The sequence below is a fragment of the Paralichthys olivaceus genome, chromosome 23 (genome assembly GCF_024713975.1).
Source record: "Paralichthys olivaceus isolate ysfri-2021 chromosome 23, ASM2471397v2, whole genome shotgun sequence".
Classification (NCBI taxonomy): Eukaryota; Metazoa; Chordata; class Actinopteri; order Pleuronectiformes; family Paralichthyidae; genus Paralichthys; species Paralichthys olivaceus.
In genome coordinates, this window is record NC_091115.1 from 8,718,194 (window position 1) to 8,736,116 (window position 17,923).

The 17,923-nt window shown below is 42.0% G+C and overlaps 1 protein-coding gene across 6 annotated transcripts in view; it reads right to left on the reverse strand.

The window, feature by feature from the left end:
• grm8a (glutamate receptor, metabotropic 8a) overlaps window positions 1-17,923 on the reverse strand; it is a 340,837-nt gene that overhangs the window by 148,900 nt on the left and 174,014 nt on the right. For all 6 annotated transcript variants that reach the window (XM_069519989.1, XM_069519987.1, XM_069519988.1 and 3 more), the window contains 4 exons: window positions 17,084-17,223; window positions 14,680-14,826; window positions 11,818-12,239; window positions 10,504-10,870 (listed from right to left, as the gene is read on the reverse strand). In XM_069519989.1, coding sequence (XP_069376090.1) covers window positions 10,504-10,870; window positions 11,818-12,239; window positions 14,680-14,826; window positions 17,084-17,223 — 1,076 coding nt within the window. The remainder of the gene's footprint in view (window positions 1-10,503; window positions 10,871-11,817; window positions 12,240-14,679; window positions 14,827-17,083; window positions 17,224-17,923) is intronic.

Sequence of the window (17,923 nt, forward strand, 5' to 3'; positions counted from 1 at the left end):
AAACTAAATTTGAGCCGTGTGTAAAGGTTTGATTGTGATGAGCATTGTGAGGGTGGCCCTGTTGTTAACATGATTGTGGCCCCGCTGTGCATAACTCCAGCCAATTAAAGTAACCTAGCGAGGAGCTACACGGAGCGTCATCGCTCAGCACACTGCTGTGCATGGAAAATGGGGAACAAATGTATGTTACTGCTCTTCCATCGTGGGTGTAAAAACGGTTGGCGAAGTTGAGTCGATGCAATCTTTACAGAAACTGAGCAGGAAATATAATGCAAGTTTCCCTGAGTCATACTACGTACTACATATGCCCAACACTATTTTGCAATTCTAATAATATCAATGCAAGAAACAAGAATCAAGGTAATACAATCATTGAATTTTTGTTTTATTCATGAAAACACCTCTGCAGACTTTTGGCATTTTATTTTCTAAACTGCTCTGATTACCTCCAGGAAGGTTTTCACCGCAGTCCTTTGTTTGGTTGTCAACATGACACTGAACAGATTTCCACAAAACCTGGTGGACGGATGGTACAAGGGCCAAGAAAGAACCCATTAAACCAGACATAGGGGCTGATGCAGGGATTTTTTCATCACTTCCTTTAAAATTTCTAGATCTGACAAATGTTTTTTTTACATTTTCACCAGGGGATTTTTCCCAGGGAATCATGGATATTTAGGAAACTAATATCTATGAGTATGTGCAATTTGGTGCAACTTGATTGTATTTAAGGTGACTGTTAGTACTTGGAGGAGTTGTGTCCTCTTCTGAGTGCTACTCTGGTTAATAGTCACTGAAATGATAGAAATATTTGAAATATAGATCAAATATATTGTAATATATGATATGATATTTGGGAGGATGGAATATGCAGCCAACTGAAAAAAACGCAAGTAAATTATAGCCAACCTCAAGACTCAAGAGATGTGATGGAGTAAAAGTGTACGTTCCCTTTTCTTTAATATCACACCAACAAAATTCTTCATTTTACCTGGCAATAGAATCCAAACTTCTCGACTCTTCACGACTCTTTGTTAACCACATTTTTTGCTCAATATTCAGGCCTGGATGTTGCCTGAAGCTACGAGTTTGCCCGAGCACAAAAATCCTCAGGCCAAGAGTTTTCTGTCCATTGCCAGCAACTGGATGCCAGGTTATTGCATCTGAGCAGCAACAGCTTGAAAAGCAACAGAATTTGAATTTCTCTTGGGATGAGCAGAAAAGCATCAATTAAATTGGAGGCATCTGCAGTGACTTCATTTATCAAATATTTAATATATGCATTTTATAGTTAATTGGCATCCTCATGTTTAATAAATATGGTAGGATTTACTTAAAATAGGATGCATAAATGTTTTAGAGAAACATTTAAATGACAGGCACAAAAAGGTCCGACTTAGCCAGTGATGCTTTAGATTTTAATAATCAATGTCTTCATCAAAAACTAATTTATAAACATGCCTAGTCTCTTTGTGGCACCTAGAACGTAGTAGGTTGCATCACCTTTGCTTTAATAATCCATGAAATGCATGTAGAATTAGAATGGAGTCCACCTGTTGCCAATTGAATCGACTGGAACTCTCTGTAGACTTTCACAATAAAGTTTCTTAGAGGCAAAGATTAGGACAATCATCTCTAAACCATTTCTGAAGCTGTGAGAGCTCCCAGAAGCACAGTGTGCTCAATAATTGAACTGGAGTTGGAACCTGTTCTCTAGAGTAATGAGAAAACTGTCTGGAAAGGCGACTACTTCAACAAGTGAAGCATGTGGTGGTGGCATCGTGCTTTGGTGACTAGGGATATGTTTCATCAACACCCCGAGCCAAAAATAAATAAAATAACTGGGGTGGCTTTGGGGCTGGTCTTTGACTGTCCTTACGTGGCCAGACTAAAGCCCAGTCTAAAGCCCCACAAAGATCGAGATCTGGAGATGGTTGTTCACAGACGTTTTCCCATCCAATCTGTCAGAGCTTGAGAGGATCTGCCAGGAAAAATGTAATAAACTGCCAAAATCCATGTCTGCAAATCTTGTGGGGACTTAAACCAAGAAGAATCAAGGTTGTAATTGCTGCCAAAGACGCTTCTACAAAGAATGGAATCCAACAGATTCCAGTTTCTCTTAAATACATTTGCACACAATTCTCAAAAATATGTGTTCGCTTCGTCATTATGGACAATGAGTGTAAAATTATAGCCGCACCTGAATTCACATAACACATAAGATGCATCACTCTCTGAAGTCGCTGTGTGTAGGGATGAAATAATGACAGTGGAGGTGGAAAAGAAAAGAAAGAAAAATAAAAGAAAGAATAAACAGTAAACACTATATTTAACATTTGTTCCTCCCACAGTCCAAAGACATGAAGGTTAGGTTGACTGGAGAATCTAAATTGCACGTAGGAGTGAGTGTGAGCATGTATAGTTGTTTTTCTCTATATGTCAGCCCTGAAATACTCTGGGGACCCGTCCAGGGGCGTATCAACCAAAGAGGAATAAAGATAAGCTTTATTGCTAATAGCTAGATGGATATCTGACATTTGGTATTTTGTTGTTCTTGCTGCGATGCAAAGGTGATGGAATTCACATTGACTGTTGCATTTGGCCTCAGAGGAAACTTTGCTGACATATCACGATTTATTGTGTTCTTTTTGCAGTCAAGAGGATGGCTTGTGTGTGTGTGTGTGTGCTTGAATGTATGTCTTTGTGAACGTAGAGCATACATGTGCTTACAGTGTTTTTGGTGTGTGTGGGGTCCCCCATGTGCGTCCCCCTCGGGCCCCCCCCCCATCCTTCAACATCTCTATGTTTGATGTCAGGATCTGCCACAGGCTGTCTGTCTTTCCCCATCTTCGGCCAAAAGACCAAATCCCACTAGAACCCTGTAAAAGATTGCAAAACCTCTTCCTTCAAAAATGAAAGTTTTTTTTCTCTTTTATTTCCCCTTCACACAGTGTGTTGAAGATAATCACCCCAAGGATTGGTAAATTCTGTCAGAGTAAAGACGACATGACGTGTAAATCCAGCGGAGGAAAGAAACATTGTTCAGATGTGATCTGCGCTCTGTATGAGTTCTGCTGAACCTGTGCGGTGGGGTTATGAGCTTATATCAGGGAATATCTGAAAGTTCCCTGCTAGGATACCTTCTCTGGAAAAATACAGAAATAGATGCTTTTTGAAGGGAGAAATATTTTTGCTCATATTAATGTTCATAATTTTAATTGGGCTTTTACCAGAACAGGTGTACGTGCTCTGAAGCTTTCCTCATACTGCTCACTGCTGCAGCTCCTCTTCTCAGCCTCTGTCTGAAAAGCTTGGTTTTAGCTCCTGTCTCTTTGAGGCCCACCCTCCTGATCAAACACCAGTAACAGGAAATTTAAGACTTGCTCTTGCCAGACGAGCTGCTGGGTGCACATTAAATGCAAATGTGGGGCATTGTCAAGGAGCTTCAGGAGCAGAGTTTTCTGGGGTGGAAAAACTTTGGTCTTTTTACATTTGCAGAACTTGTAACACAAAAAAAAACTATGAATCAACAGGAACATGAAAAAAAAACATCACGTCTTCTTTGATTTGAGCCGACGTTTATATTTTAAAGGTGGTTTCAACTCACATCCAAATCGTCATGAAATCCATAGTGACAGAATATTTACTGTTCACTACAATGTCTAATCCTCAACAGTATTGTTCAGCTCATGCAGTTTTATGACCAACCCTTAGTGGTTCAGTTCTATTCTCCTGATAAAAACAGCGCACTTGTTCTTCTATACCCACGATTCCCTAAAAACATGACATTTGTACTTGAATGCTGGCCTTGCTTTCAATAACACTGTAGATGATGTAAATGCATTGGACACTTTATACTTGTTACTGAAATAACAGACTGGACACACTCAATCATCGGATTCACAATCTCATGATTACAATGATCACTGCAACACAAATTCACCTTTGACCATCTTTCCGAACCTTTAAGGATTCAGACATTTCTCCAGTTTCTACTTTTACACTTCATCCCATCTTCTGTCTGCATCTCTGGCTTTCCACATCTCTCATCTTTGATCTCTATCTCTCCTTCTCTCTCTCCAATATTAGCTTGCCTCTATTCCTCTCATCTTTAGCGTCTGACGGTTGTGTAAATCACTCTCCTCTCACTCTGTCTGCTATTAGTTGTTAATGTCGGTCTCACTCGGCTCTCCCACGCACTCCAATTCATTTTTTCTTTGCTGCATTTTGCTTCATTTTACTTTTCCTCAGACTCCCTCTCTTCCCTTCATCCTCAATCTTTCTATCCCCTCAGCTCCCTTTCTCTGTCTCTTTCATCTGGTCTGTTTTATTTTGGCTCCCTGTTTCTCCTCCGTCTCTCGCAACCTCTTCAGATTACTATAGATTGATTACAGGCGGTTACTTGCGGTGGGGATCTGGGCGGTCACCGGCTCTCCAGTGGGACCACAGTCATCGCCATAAATCTGTCTGAGGACAGTGAGGCGTGACAGTATGTATGTGTCTGTGAATGTGTGTGTGGGCAGAGATAGATTTGTGAAGCAGGTAGTTAGATTGAGTGTGTTGTTTATATGCTCCCGAGGACCAAACACAATCATGGGGAAAGATAAAAAATGAGGAATGATACTCAAAGTGAGGCGATTTGCCATTCTTTACTTCTTAAAGGGGCCATTTTGAGGTCAAGACTCTTGGGTCTCGCCCCGGTCTAAGGTTTGGCAGTATCACGTGGGTGGGTGGGTGTGTGTATAAGAGAGAGTGATGGGAGGCCTTCAGGGAAAGAATGAATAGATGAGTATGAATGGCAGGTTAAGTGACTGATACCTGACTTTGTCTTTCTATTACTAAACTGCAGAATTCAGTCTTTCCTAAACTGAGCTGAGGCTGCACTGCAAACCTGGTTGTCTCACCGCACGCCCTCTAAACCAAAGTGTCTGTTTCTAGGATAAAAAAAACCTTAGATTCCCATAAAAATGTCAGTTTCCTCTGGAAGGAGAGAAACAGCAGACGGCATATGAGAGATTTGAACAGAGGGATTTTGCAGGCAGACTTTGCACGGACTTTGTCCTCATTCAGACATTCTCTGGAATTTAACAGGGAATTGACAGGAAAAACTCCAGAGATTGTCCTGAGCCTCTCAAATAAAGCCCCTCTAGATGACTGCAGGAGATTATCCGGAGTTCGACATGGGAGCAGCTACAGTGTGATCTCTCCTCCATCTCTCAGCAGTTATTTCATCAATTTACAGTTCTAATGATAATAAATCAACACAAATATATGCAAGAAGCTAGTGCACACATACTGATAGAGGAGCAAACATACCAAAAACACAGATGCTGTGAAAAGGCACACATGCACACACACATGCACTGGGTAGCAGCAGGGTGGTTGCTTCTCCCTCTGTTGGAGTCAGGGGATAACAAGCCGACCATATTTAAGACATGTGTAGAACAGGAGAGGTGGCTCACGGGGAGAGGAAATGGCAGAGAGAGATAAAGAGAAAGAGGTCGAGAAATATGGAAGAAATAAAAAAATGAAAGGAAAAATAAAGATGGCCTTTTGTTCATAGCGTCAGGAGAAGATGTGACGGTCCAGACACACAGAGAGATAGCTTGAGATAGGATATACCCTGTGGTTACTGCTTTAAAACAAGGAGAGAGGGAGGCAGAGGGAGGTACACAAACACAGCTCATGAAACCTTTCCCAATATCAGCAGGGTGCGGCAGAGGCTGCTGGAGCCAGCAGCCTCTGCATGGTGGCTCGACCTATTTCAAAACAATACTTCCCTGGCTGGTGATGGCTAAGAATCCCTCCCTCCCTCTCTTCCTTGACTCGTCTCTCACATTCTTATTCTGTCACACTGTCTCCCTGCATGTCTCGCTGCAACTCTCCCTTTCAGTTTTTATACATTCCTCTTTGTGTTTCTCCTCCTCTGGTCTTTTTTTCCCTCCCCTTCTCTCTCCCTCTCTCTCTCTCTCTGGCCGTGGTGAGTCAGAGCCTTGTTGAGTATTCACAGAGGAGGAGAGTGAGGGACAGGACGGGTGAAAGAGAGGTGTTAAGTCTGGAGGAGAAAAAACAGATTAGGAACATTCAGGGGGTTGTTGTTGCAGCGACAAATCAAATGTTTAGTGCAAGAGAGGAGAAAGAATCATGTGAAGAAGAAGAGGACGATCTCAAATCTCCATTTGTCTGTTAATGGACCCAATTAAATCTAAGTAAGTGGCGAGAGTAAATTGGGTGGAACCATCGACAACATGTCTCCACTTCCTCCATTGTACAGAAATGCAGCAAAATATTCCACTTACGGGTGCCACCATCTTGCACTTTTCACGTAATGTCGAGCCAGAGTCTGCATTATCCCAGTATAGAGGTCCCCCTGCTACAGGCATCTAACTAATTGTGAGTCAGACTTAGCAGTCAATCATCCTGCTTTTAAAGCATCAAATAACTAAAATATCCAAGGAAGAATTATTCCCAGGGAAAATTGGGAAAAAAACTCTCTCTTGCAATTTTAAAGACAGTGAAAAAAAGATTCTGGAGGGTTATTCCTTACCCATACCACATCCTGCCACCAAGTTTCATCAAACTCCATTCAGTTGTAATTGTTCCCAAACAAACAAATGGACAGGGATTAAGGTCATGTCCATTCCAGTAACATGGAGGAGGTAGGGTGGATGATTTATACTGCAGCCAGCAACCAGGGGGCATTCAGGTTGGTTTGGCATCACTTTTGAGGAGCTACAGGGAATTTGTATTTCTTAAATTGGCAGGTTATGTATTGCAACCCTTGTCATTTCAGCACAGCCTGTTCTCTCTAATGGGCTCTATAGGCTTCACCACTCTTTTCTGCTCCACTGTCACTATTCTGCTGCTCTCACTGTACTACCCACAGATCCAACACTTCCAGTTAGTGCCAAGAAACTGACCTGGACAGACGAAGGTTGGTGCTTTACTGAAAAGCTCAGAGCATTAACAATCGCATATAACAGTCTCATGGCTCACGGGAACATCTACTAGCGCTTGGTCCTGGAGATAAGAGATGTTTATCGCCATATTTTAAATTTGACTTGGTATACAAATATCTTTACTACAGGTCAAATGAGTCTGGGTTTCAAGAGCCTTCAGCCACTTTCACCCATTCCACACACACATAGCCCTACTAGGTGTTCGGTGCCTCATCACTCAACACTTTGACATGTGGACTGGTGAAACAGAGACGGCCTGTCAGCCAAGCAATTAAGGGAAGACCAGTTCTACCTGCTGAGCATCTGCTGCCGCAATAGCCTGCTCTCTGACTAATCCCCATGACAACTGATCAAACTCAACCACTGTTAAAAGACAGTGTGGTCTGTGAAAGGACAGGACCACGAAGGACCTTGAAGCATTTTGTCAAGGCAAAAGATTAAAATACTCTCACAGACTATCATTCTGTTACCTTGAAAAGAAGCCCTGAGGCACGACTGGTTGCATCTGGCTGGATTGTGCCTATAAGCTTCCCAAGCCCTCGCATGAAATACAGAGAATAAAATGTCTTCCTGTAGCTACTGCAAAAGCCACTGTTCTGACAGGAGCCTCATCGCAACCTCGCCGGCATTAACAAATGAGCAGTTTCTGCGAGTTTCTCAAGTGGCACCCCACCCCGCAAGCAAACCTATGCCCCTGGTAGAGCTCTCCTCATTAAAGCCCCATCAGCAAGTCACATCATTACCTGTTTATTCCTTCCACTACGCTCTCCTCCCTGTCTCCTGCTCTCTGTTAGCCAGCCAGCTGCCACATACTCCAGAGGATAGTCCAATTAGAAACAGCATACGCACAGACATAAATGTGCACTGGCGGATATTCCAATTAAACACAACACACGAGACAAACACACTTGCATGCAGATACACAGTAATTCGCCCACTGGACGTTCTTAATTAGCTGAACAAACATAGCACGGACGCCGCTCAGCCAGTCCACAGGGCTGGATGCTTCAGCGCGTCAGATACAGGCAAACCTGCACAGGCACATGCGTGGACACGTGCACACCTTAAAGTTGCCAAACCACGTCAGCGTGCACAAATGGTCAAATGCTCATTATCACATATGCAAGCTCATGAAGTCACAGAAGATGAGCTGGTTCTTTGTCAGTTTTGTTAAAAGGTTCGAGAAGCTGCCCGTTGTCATTAGGTTACTTGTTTGAGAAGGTGAATAATTGTTATTATACTCGTCATAACCTTTTACATGAATTATGAAATGACAAAGGTCAAAAAATTATAGAAACAAATAATAGTCACTTAAAAATAGATAACAGTGAATACACAAATCTATGTACCAATACCACGTCTTTCAAGTATTTTAGTTTCACCCAGATAAAAGTGCAATTTTCCTTATTCTGAAATTATTTGTGCATCGCTGCTCTAAAACACTAGAGAGAACAGTTTTTAGAGCAGTGAAGAAGTGATTAGTGTAGTTTAAGCCTAGCTAAATAATCTATCAGCAATTTGGCATTATTTCACACTGGATAGTACCAAGAGTAAAACGGCCACGAGTAGCACATGGAAGACTTTGATAGAAATTGATTGTGTTGTTTTTCAGTTGTGACCATCAGACTAGATAATAAAAGAAGTTCCATGTCATTCATTATGTGTTTGTATTTGTTTTTCAAAGGGTTTAACATAAGCCGCTATAGCAATGATATCTATCACCACTTCCGTATAAGGGTTAGTAGCATAAAGCTGTTAAAATGTTTTGTACAATAAGCTGTTATCTTTCTAAAATTCATTATGTGAGATGGTTTTCGGACGACAGAAACAGCCAACCACCTTGGAAAGAGAAGGGACTGAGAGTGGGAAACGACTAAGGTTTATTATGTGGATAAGAACGGATGGACTTGATCCTTTAGTGGACATTCAGTTTGTATGTAGGAGAGAAAAACCCAGTGGGACTAGATTATCACATTTCAGACTGTGTTATCTCAAGGCAAGCATGCTTTACGCAAGTTATGTGGACCTGTACATTAAATTAAATAATAGCCAGTGCTTCCGAAAGAGCTTTGGGTTTATGATTTGTATCTCTTTGGTGTATACGTGCATGTTGTGTTATATTTGAAACCCGAGTGCTATCTCTGTGTTCCCAACCATGCATGTACGTGTGTTTACTGCTTATCCGACTCGTATGTGCACATTTACGATCTACAGAGCTACGTGTGTTCAGCTTTGCAAAATACACACTGTGAAATCTGCAATCAATTACCTGCCTTGAATTTCAATGAGCATATGAAGTGTTTTATTGTTAAGAACCAGAATAGTCACTTTATCAAGAAATGGAATCAATAAAGCACCACCGCTTTAGCTCCGGTTAATGCAGGGCTTTAGTATATAGTGTTATGAATAAGATAAGCGTGTGCATTCCTTTGAAACCCTTAAACTGAAAACACATCTTTTAAAATGTGTCACACCGTCATACAATCACTGAGACACCATTTTATTTTCTCCTCCACAGATACACGTATATTCTTCCCTCTCCTGTGCATGTGTACACAGGAACGTACACGCAACTTGTAAAATATCCACATGTTGTGTCTTGTGCATTTCACTGCACATTCATTCAAGATCCTATATTTCATGAACCTTGGATGTAGAGAAAAGGCTGCCCACCCACACACACCTCCACCTTGTGACAGTTGCATCTTACTCACACACGGCCATCAATAGCTGATTAAGGGTTGGGGGGGGGGGGTTATAAGCTCTACAAGACCTGACCAAGGCTTCAGACCATGGATCCAGTCAATCAGACAAAGAGAAAATCCTCTTGCACTCAGAGGAAATTGACAGGAGATTTTCGGACATTAAGCCGGTTACCAGCTGTAAAACATCTGTCTCTTGATGCCTAACGGTGCCGTTTTTTAACCCGGGGAAAGTTTTCAGCCGAAGCATTACGTGGAAATTTATGACCACAAAAAAGTTATTCCAAAACTTCATTTTGCTGCGAAATGGGCTGAAGAGAGTTTAGTCATGCTCTTAGAGGGGCACATAAAACACACCATCACAACCTGGTGGATTCTTCTTTTACACAAAGGTATACGTAGTGTCACACGAAACGCATCTCAATCCTTCACTCCCTCTATGGAGTCAATATGTGTGTGTTGTATATATACACAATATATACAGAGCGCTCTCTGCAGTCATCGTTCCTGAAGCCTGTGATGTCCCAGAGAGAATTGCTTTGAATCCCATACAGTTCATACACAGGTTAATCCAAGAGAGAGATGCAGATGCAGATGCACACACACACACACACACACACACACACACACACACACACACACACACACACACACACTTTGGCATTCATCCTCTTTGCAGAAACCCTGAAGATGTTGAGGATGAAGTACAGACATCAACCATTTCCACACACACTCTATCTACTGTAATGCACAAAGATACTATTAAAGTTGGAAAATAAATGATTCAGGTAAAGGAATATACATATATTCGATAAAAACTACACCAATATGCACAAACTCACCCTCTCTGCGGACTGCGACGTGCCAAAGAAGATGGGTATGAACGCCAGCCAGATGATACAAGTGGTGTACATGGTAAATCCGATGGGCTTGGCCTCGTTGAAGGTTTCGGGCACACCTCGCGTCTTGATGGCGTACACTGTGCACGTCACCATCAGCAGGATGGAGTAGCCCAGGGAGCAGATGAGCGACAGGTCTGAGATGTCGCACTTGAGGACGCCGCGCGCCGACGTCGGGTCCTGGGTCCGCTGCTCATCGTAGTCCACGACGGTGTGCGGGGGGTCCACGGCGAACCAGACGAAGACTCCCATGAGCTGGACCGAGATCAGGGAGAAGGTGATGACGAGCTGGGAGGCGGGGGAGATGAACCTGGGGGAGAAGAAGATCACGGGTATGAGGTGGTGGTGCTGCAAGGGAATAATGCAACTATGGCTCTGGGAGGCACCCTTTGCTAGGATAGAGGGCTCTTGCATGACTGGGTGAAGATGCTGTTCAGATGAGGGGCGGTGCAGCAGAGAGGAGGCAACGTAGAAATTCAGAGATCAAGCATATTGACACCAGCATCGACCCTGATCGCCAAAAGCTCTTTCCCAGTATAGCTCCTCTTTTTTATACTTTTCAGTTTTAAATCCGTTGCATGGTAGAAACGTTGATTAGCAGTAATGGAAACATGACACAAGTTCACTCTGTGTTATGTTTTGGTGCATTCGTGACGGAGAACATCAACAGGAAAATTCCTCAACTAGCAATGGGAAAGGACTCAATTACAAAAAGTTCAAATGTACACCCGATTAATTGGTGTAAACATACAACTAAGAACTACTAGATGATTTTTGTCTGGTCTTCCTGGACAGCAGGTTGAAAATTTGGAAATCAACAATCGTAAAAATATATGCACGTGTAATAGCAGTACAACAATAAGAACTCTAACGGCTTGTTGGTGCTTATTTTAAAATGGATGACCATTTAGGCAGCAGGGACGTGAACCTGAGCACTTTTAAATCCCACATTAACATTTTAGTCACTTAGTTGATGCTCTTTCCCGTCGTCACTCACACTGAGTGAAAACAGAACAATAGGTGAGTGTGAGTTCATGACTCTCATACATAATGTATGACACAGAAAAATGATGAATAATGATTGCAAGCAGCTTCGTAAGGAAGAAGCAGAGGTTAAGTCCTCATGTGAACACACTCATCTCAGAGCAATAAAAACCCACAGTGACCTTAAGTGCCACTGCACCCATCAAAAGCCGTGTTTGTGCTGAACACACATCCACTCAGAGGTCAAACAAAGAGCGTGTGTCGTGTTTTCACCTGGGTGCTGTCACGGATTTCTTCCCCTGTTCGAAGATGCGGTGTATCCTGTTGGTCTTGGTGAGCAGGGCGGCATAGCTGAAACACATCCCCAAGCCCAGGAAAATCCTCCTGAACGAGCACACGCCCACGTCAGGCGTGGCGATCATCAGGAACGTGATGGCGTAACACAGGAAGATTCCGGTCAGCAGCACGTAGCTCATCTCCCGGCCCGACGCCCGCACGATGGGCGTGTCGTTGTACCGGACGAAAGTGACGATGACGAAGGAGGTGGCGATGATGCCCAGCATGGAGATAAAGACGGGGAATACGGCCCAGGGGGAGTGCCACTCCAGCTTGATGATGGGGATGGCGACGCAGCCGGTGCGGTTGACGTCGGGCCGCATCACGTATGGACACAGCTCACAGGTGAACTCTGACGCCTGGAGGAGACACAGGTCAGATCATTCAAATCAAAGGATTATGGAAAACTGTTTAATTTGTATCGATCCAACTCATTTCTTCACCTCTCTCATTAAATAAAGTGTGAACCATAAACTTTATTGGACTTGCAAGAAGACATTGAGTCGATATTTTATCTGATAGGAGTTTTCAGTTTACTTGATTAGTTAAGGAAATTTCAGTACATTTTGAGACGACAGGCAAGGAGCCAGATGTTGAATAAAAGCTGTTTTCAGACATACGCTCTGGACAATATTAGCTGCCTTTGCCTTTCGCATATGAGGAACAACAGGAAAATATCTGGATCATTCAGGATAGAGTTGACGCAGGAGGCAGGACATGAAAAAAATGTCTCTGTTTACAGCACATTGACGCTGGCATTGTCCCTCATTTTCAAAAGCTCTCGAATCTCGTTTTTTTCCAAGTTGACATCCTTAACTATCGTGTACGGCTCCTCTATTTTTATACTGAAATATTTCTATTCTTCCAGTTTCTCATCTGCCATCAACACATGATCATTTTCAAGACAACTTCCTGCCGTATTCTCATATGGGCTCACTGACATTATATTTCTCCAGGCGGCTGGAATGAAAAGTCGTAGAAATTGCACGGAGCAACTGACTCAGACATTTGCGTTCTCACATAAAGCTCTTCACGGAACATTTCAGTAGCATATCTGAAAGCAGCAGGGCCAGCTTTAGGCTAATCTGAGAACAACACAGCCATTTGTTAAGGTTTTAAAACTCACAGCTGATTTAAATCTGCATGTAGCTCCGACATATGTGTAAATATACAGTAAATCCCACATGCTCATCCAGGAGTATCTCAACAGCTAAGTTATTAACCGAGCACTTGAGACATATTGTGAGTTATTTACCTCTGTAACACGAATCACACATTTTACACATTTATTGTACGCTTGCTCTTTGGTTCACTTTCTTGTTTTCGTCAACATGTTTTACTATTTTCCAATCTGCTAAAATCCCAAATCTACAGTAAACGTGTCAACACATTATTGATTTTACAGCAAATGCATGTATCTGCAGAATGAGTATCGATTGCTCTCGGTGACAAGCGTCGCCTGCTGCTGATATGGTATTTGCTTTTTTCTTTAGTGGCTCTAGAATGTTCTCTGGCTTGCTCACAGATTTCTTTGTTTTTTAACCCCATAAGAAGGATGGAGTGCTGCCAAATTGTCCCTGACCATGATGTAATTAACACAGGGGATGTATCTTCATCATGTGTGATCAGACCCTTTCCCTCCTTTTAATTTTTGTGCTCCCATTTGCTATAATTACATCTGTGGGGTCATTTGTTTGGGGGGGGGGTGACCTGAAATGTGTTGGAACAGAAAATCTTCACGACACAGGGGGACAGACCTCTGCTGTAGAGCAAGAGGAAGCAGGCAAAGACTGTCAGAGAGCAGATACATGAAGGGACGAACATGTTTGTCAGGTCAAAAAGCCCTTAATGCAAACATATCTTCAAGCTGGAGTATAAGAATAGTAGTAAAAGCAGAAGTGCTAGTATCTTTTATAGCAAAGCAGGAAGTTCCGGAGAGATCTACATTGTACATTTGTACATTGTAATTTAAAGAGCACAACACAAACTCTTTCCACTTATACTTGACATTGATTGGTCTGTAGACGGACCCTGGTTCGGACTGATCCAGACCAAGACCACCTCTTTTGGACGGACTAAACGTTCGTGTGTTGGTCCACACTGTGGTCCGTGGTGCCTTTCACAACTCGTCATTTCCGTCCAGACTAAACAACCTAAGTGTGAAAGCACCTTGAAAGCTTCTAGAGGCAAACATTCAAGATAATCTACACATCAGGGTAATCCCTGTTTTCTGTTGTGACTTTGTAATCATTAAAAATTAAGAGCTCAATTGAAGATGCATTGATGTAAAATGCGTCCATCATTTTTCTACATTTCTGCAAAATCAACCTGCCGATGATCACCAGGAAGCTTTGCACTGGACCACGTCATGTTTGGCATCAAGCTTTAAAAAAGGCAGCTTCAATAAAACAGTATGTTTAGTGTAATGGTTGCTTTTCAAACCTAAAGTTTCAGGAACTTAAACGTGTTTACAGTGTAATAAGCCTGCAGCAGTTCCACAGCAGAGCCAAGCGCAGGGAAAGTAAAGCAAATTTGTCGGCTGACAGTTTTAAAAGAGCAGCATCTGTTTTTGGAACTTTTAGATGAAGAAACCAAAATAAAACAGAAACTGGTTTCGCAAAAAATGTAAAAGGTCTTGCACACACTGAGAAAAGTTAGATCACTGTTTTATACAGACCTGTAGAGCAAAGTGATGTGAAGGATTCTGTAAGATTAACAGATTTTATTGCATATCAGTCACAGAGTGGCTTATTTATCAGATCCATACATGTTGACGGACTCAGCTCCAGATATATTTACCTGATAGTGGTATCCCTCACAGCGCTCACAGTGCCAACAACACGGCACACCTTTCACCACCTTTTTCCTTTCGCCCGCGCGGCACGGTATGCTGCATACAGATGCTGGGAGAGATGGATCGCCTCTCTTCCAACGCATGGCCTCCACCTAGACGAGCGGATGGGCAACAGGATAAAAAGTGTGTTTACTCGGCAAAAACAAAACTTTCCACTTTCTTTTGGGAAATTGAAGCGGCAGCCATCTGCTCGAGCTGACATTACTGCGTGTTAACGGTCCTTTAACGCTCAGTTTTCCCCTTGTACCTGCAGAAAGTGTTTCCTCAGGGCAACCTGGAGAGCAATTAGCACAAGCAGATCCTCAGATCATTTTCCTGGGCGCCGCCGGGCACGAAACGAACACAAGCGAGAGTGGAAGCCAATAATCAGACCATAATCAGATCTGGCACCATTTGTATTTTCCTTTTGTGTCAGTTTGTGTCTTCCAAGTGTGTCTTTTATTGATTTGTGCTTGTGTCATCCTGGCATTTAAGTAATCTCCTAAGCTCTACATATATCTGGTGTGTGTGCGTGCGTATTTTAATTTGCAGTTATATGTGCGAGTGTTCTTAATAAACTCGGTCATTAGAGTCCCCGAGGTTCACCCGTTGCCGAGGGGGCAGAGGAAAATAGAGCATTACAGTTTTAACTGTACACAATGTACCAGTCCAACGAAAACTAGTTAGGAAGAAAAACTCATGAGGGACGGAGTGAACGGACTTGATTTGATCGTTGACACACATACACGCACAAACACACACACACTATTGAGTTACATGTGCTGCAAATGTATCCGTCAGGAGAAACACCAATGAAGGAAGGTTGAAAGAATCCTGATGAAAGTGTTTGAGTGTGTGTGTACTTGTAGAGCTGTAAGATTTTTGGTTTTTTAGGTTAAAAACTAAGACTAAGTTAGACTAAGTTCTACATGTGCACCAACCCCCTTTTCTTTAAAAACGGATTAAGAAGGAGTTGGGAAAAATGCATTATGCTAATGAGTGTCCTCAATAAGACAGAAGTCAAATAAACTTGAAACTTGTCCTGGGTTTTTCTGGGGTATTTACTGAGTAGTTTTGTTCATTATATATTTACAAAATCACACACACACACAGACACACACAATAACCATGAATTATGCACAAGGCAAAAGAAAATAGTCCTGGTCATGATCCTCTCCTCCATTAATTACTGAGCTGACACTGTAATAGTTATAACAGAAATCAGTTTTAATTATAAACATTAACTTCCCTGTACATTTGTGTCCAAATAATGTACATCCAACCAAACATTTACCACAAGACACACTTGCACCAAGGTGTCCTCTCTTTAAACCGATAAACATGCAAACACTGTGCCTTCAAACCAAACCGGATTGTTCCCACTATGTTTTAGTTTGAAAATCTGTCTACAGGAGTGTTTTGGCTCCACATCAGTAGCCGTTAGCAAAGACAACAGGGTCAGTGAGGCTTGTGATAGATTATCCATGATGTGATGAATTTTTAACATGTGCTGTGAGTGTGTAAGTCAGTGAGGGAGAAGTCGTGACTACAACTATGAGATTTCAGGCTGCTCCTGAATTAAATTATGCATTTTTGTGTGGATGTACATGAGGCTCAGGTGTATACTCCAGTTTCTGTGCGAGCATTTATGTGGCGTTTTGTTTATATAGGTGTGCGACCTTGTGTGGGTGAGTTTGAGTATCTGCCTGAACAAGACTTGTGAATTTATTAGAAACTTTTCTAATAAAAACGCTCGGCTGGATCTAACTTTCCCTCCTGCATCACTGGAGCCCAGAAACTGTGGATTTGTAATTCGCAGCAGTGGGTCACAGTGATGCTGAACTTTGATTCTGTGCAGGTTATGTGGAAAAATACCTCATTGCACATTTTGGATAATTAAACATACATTGAACTTGAAACCCATTTGCAACAATTTGTGTTTCAGACTTAAATTTTAAACCGGAAAAATCTTTTTATCATTGCAATACCTAACTATCTAATTACAAATACTTTGCCAAGTTCTTAAGTGAACCTTTTCCTTCAATTTGCTTTCATTTTATCATTACCGCTGTTTATCATTTCCTCATGTTTTCACCTGTGTTCCGATGTTCTTTCATTATGATTGTTCAAAAACAGATTTCCATGAATCTCGGTGGAAATCTCACAATTAAATGTTGGCGGAGATCCGGACAAAGTGGCAGATCCAGGAACTGATATCTGAGAGTGTGTGTAATTTGGTGCAGCTTGATTTAATTTAAGGGGACTGTTGGGGAGGAGGTATGAGCTCTGGTGCCGTTCGAGTTATTGTTTGTTCATGTACTTGTTGCTGGTGTCCGCATGAATTGTTTCGCATCGGTGTGAGTTTCTTACTTTGAGGTCTAGTTTATTGGTCCAGGAGCCGATGACTCTGTACTCCGCAGTAGATCTGTTGGTGATCTGGTACTGGAAGATGTCGTATCTTCCTGGAGCGTCTCCATTCTCATTGAAAACCACTGGGGTACCAGCACTTCCTGGAAACAGCAGATGATGGAGAGATGATCAACTTGGTATATTTCGATATGATTGAATTACAATATGGTTTGTGTTCAAATGGCTCTATAGGTATTGATCACCACACAGCGGCTGAAGGGTAAGAAAAGACAAAGGTTTTGTGATATTTGGTGGAAAAATCTTTGATAAATATGGATATATGTTTCCTCTTTCACATAAATAAAGATAAAAAAACCTGAATTATAATCTCGTAAAATGTTAAAATGGTGCTCGAAGAGGCCACATGTCCTCAGTGAATGCTTAAAATAATCCAAAGGAGCACGAAGACAAACAGCACTTAAGGTGTCAAAGGGGTTTAGACATCACAATGAGGCAGAACACAATCTTACACAACCCATTCCTCACTATGATATTAATTTATGATTATCATTTAATTAAAAAAAATTATAAGGAAATACAAACTTGTAGTATCATTGTCCCTCTGCAGAAGGGCCAACATAAAGAGCAATACTGTAAACACATTCATTAAGTGATGTTCTCTCTATCCTGTGGTGTATTGTAACTCGGTGTGTGTGTGTGTGTGTGTGTGTGTGTGTGTGTGTGTGTGTGTGTGTGTGTGTGTGTGTGTGTGTGTGTGTATGTAAGTATGATTAAATATTCACAAGCATAGAAAGGTTTATGTCCTTTCAGGTTTACTTTAGTTTTCTATCCGCCAATAAG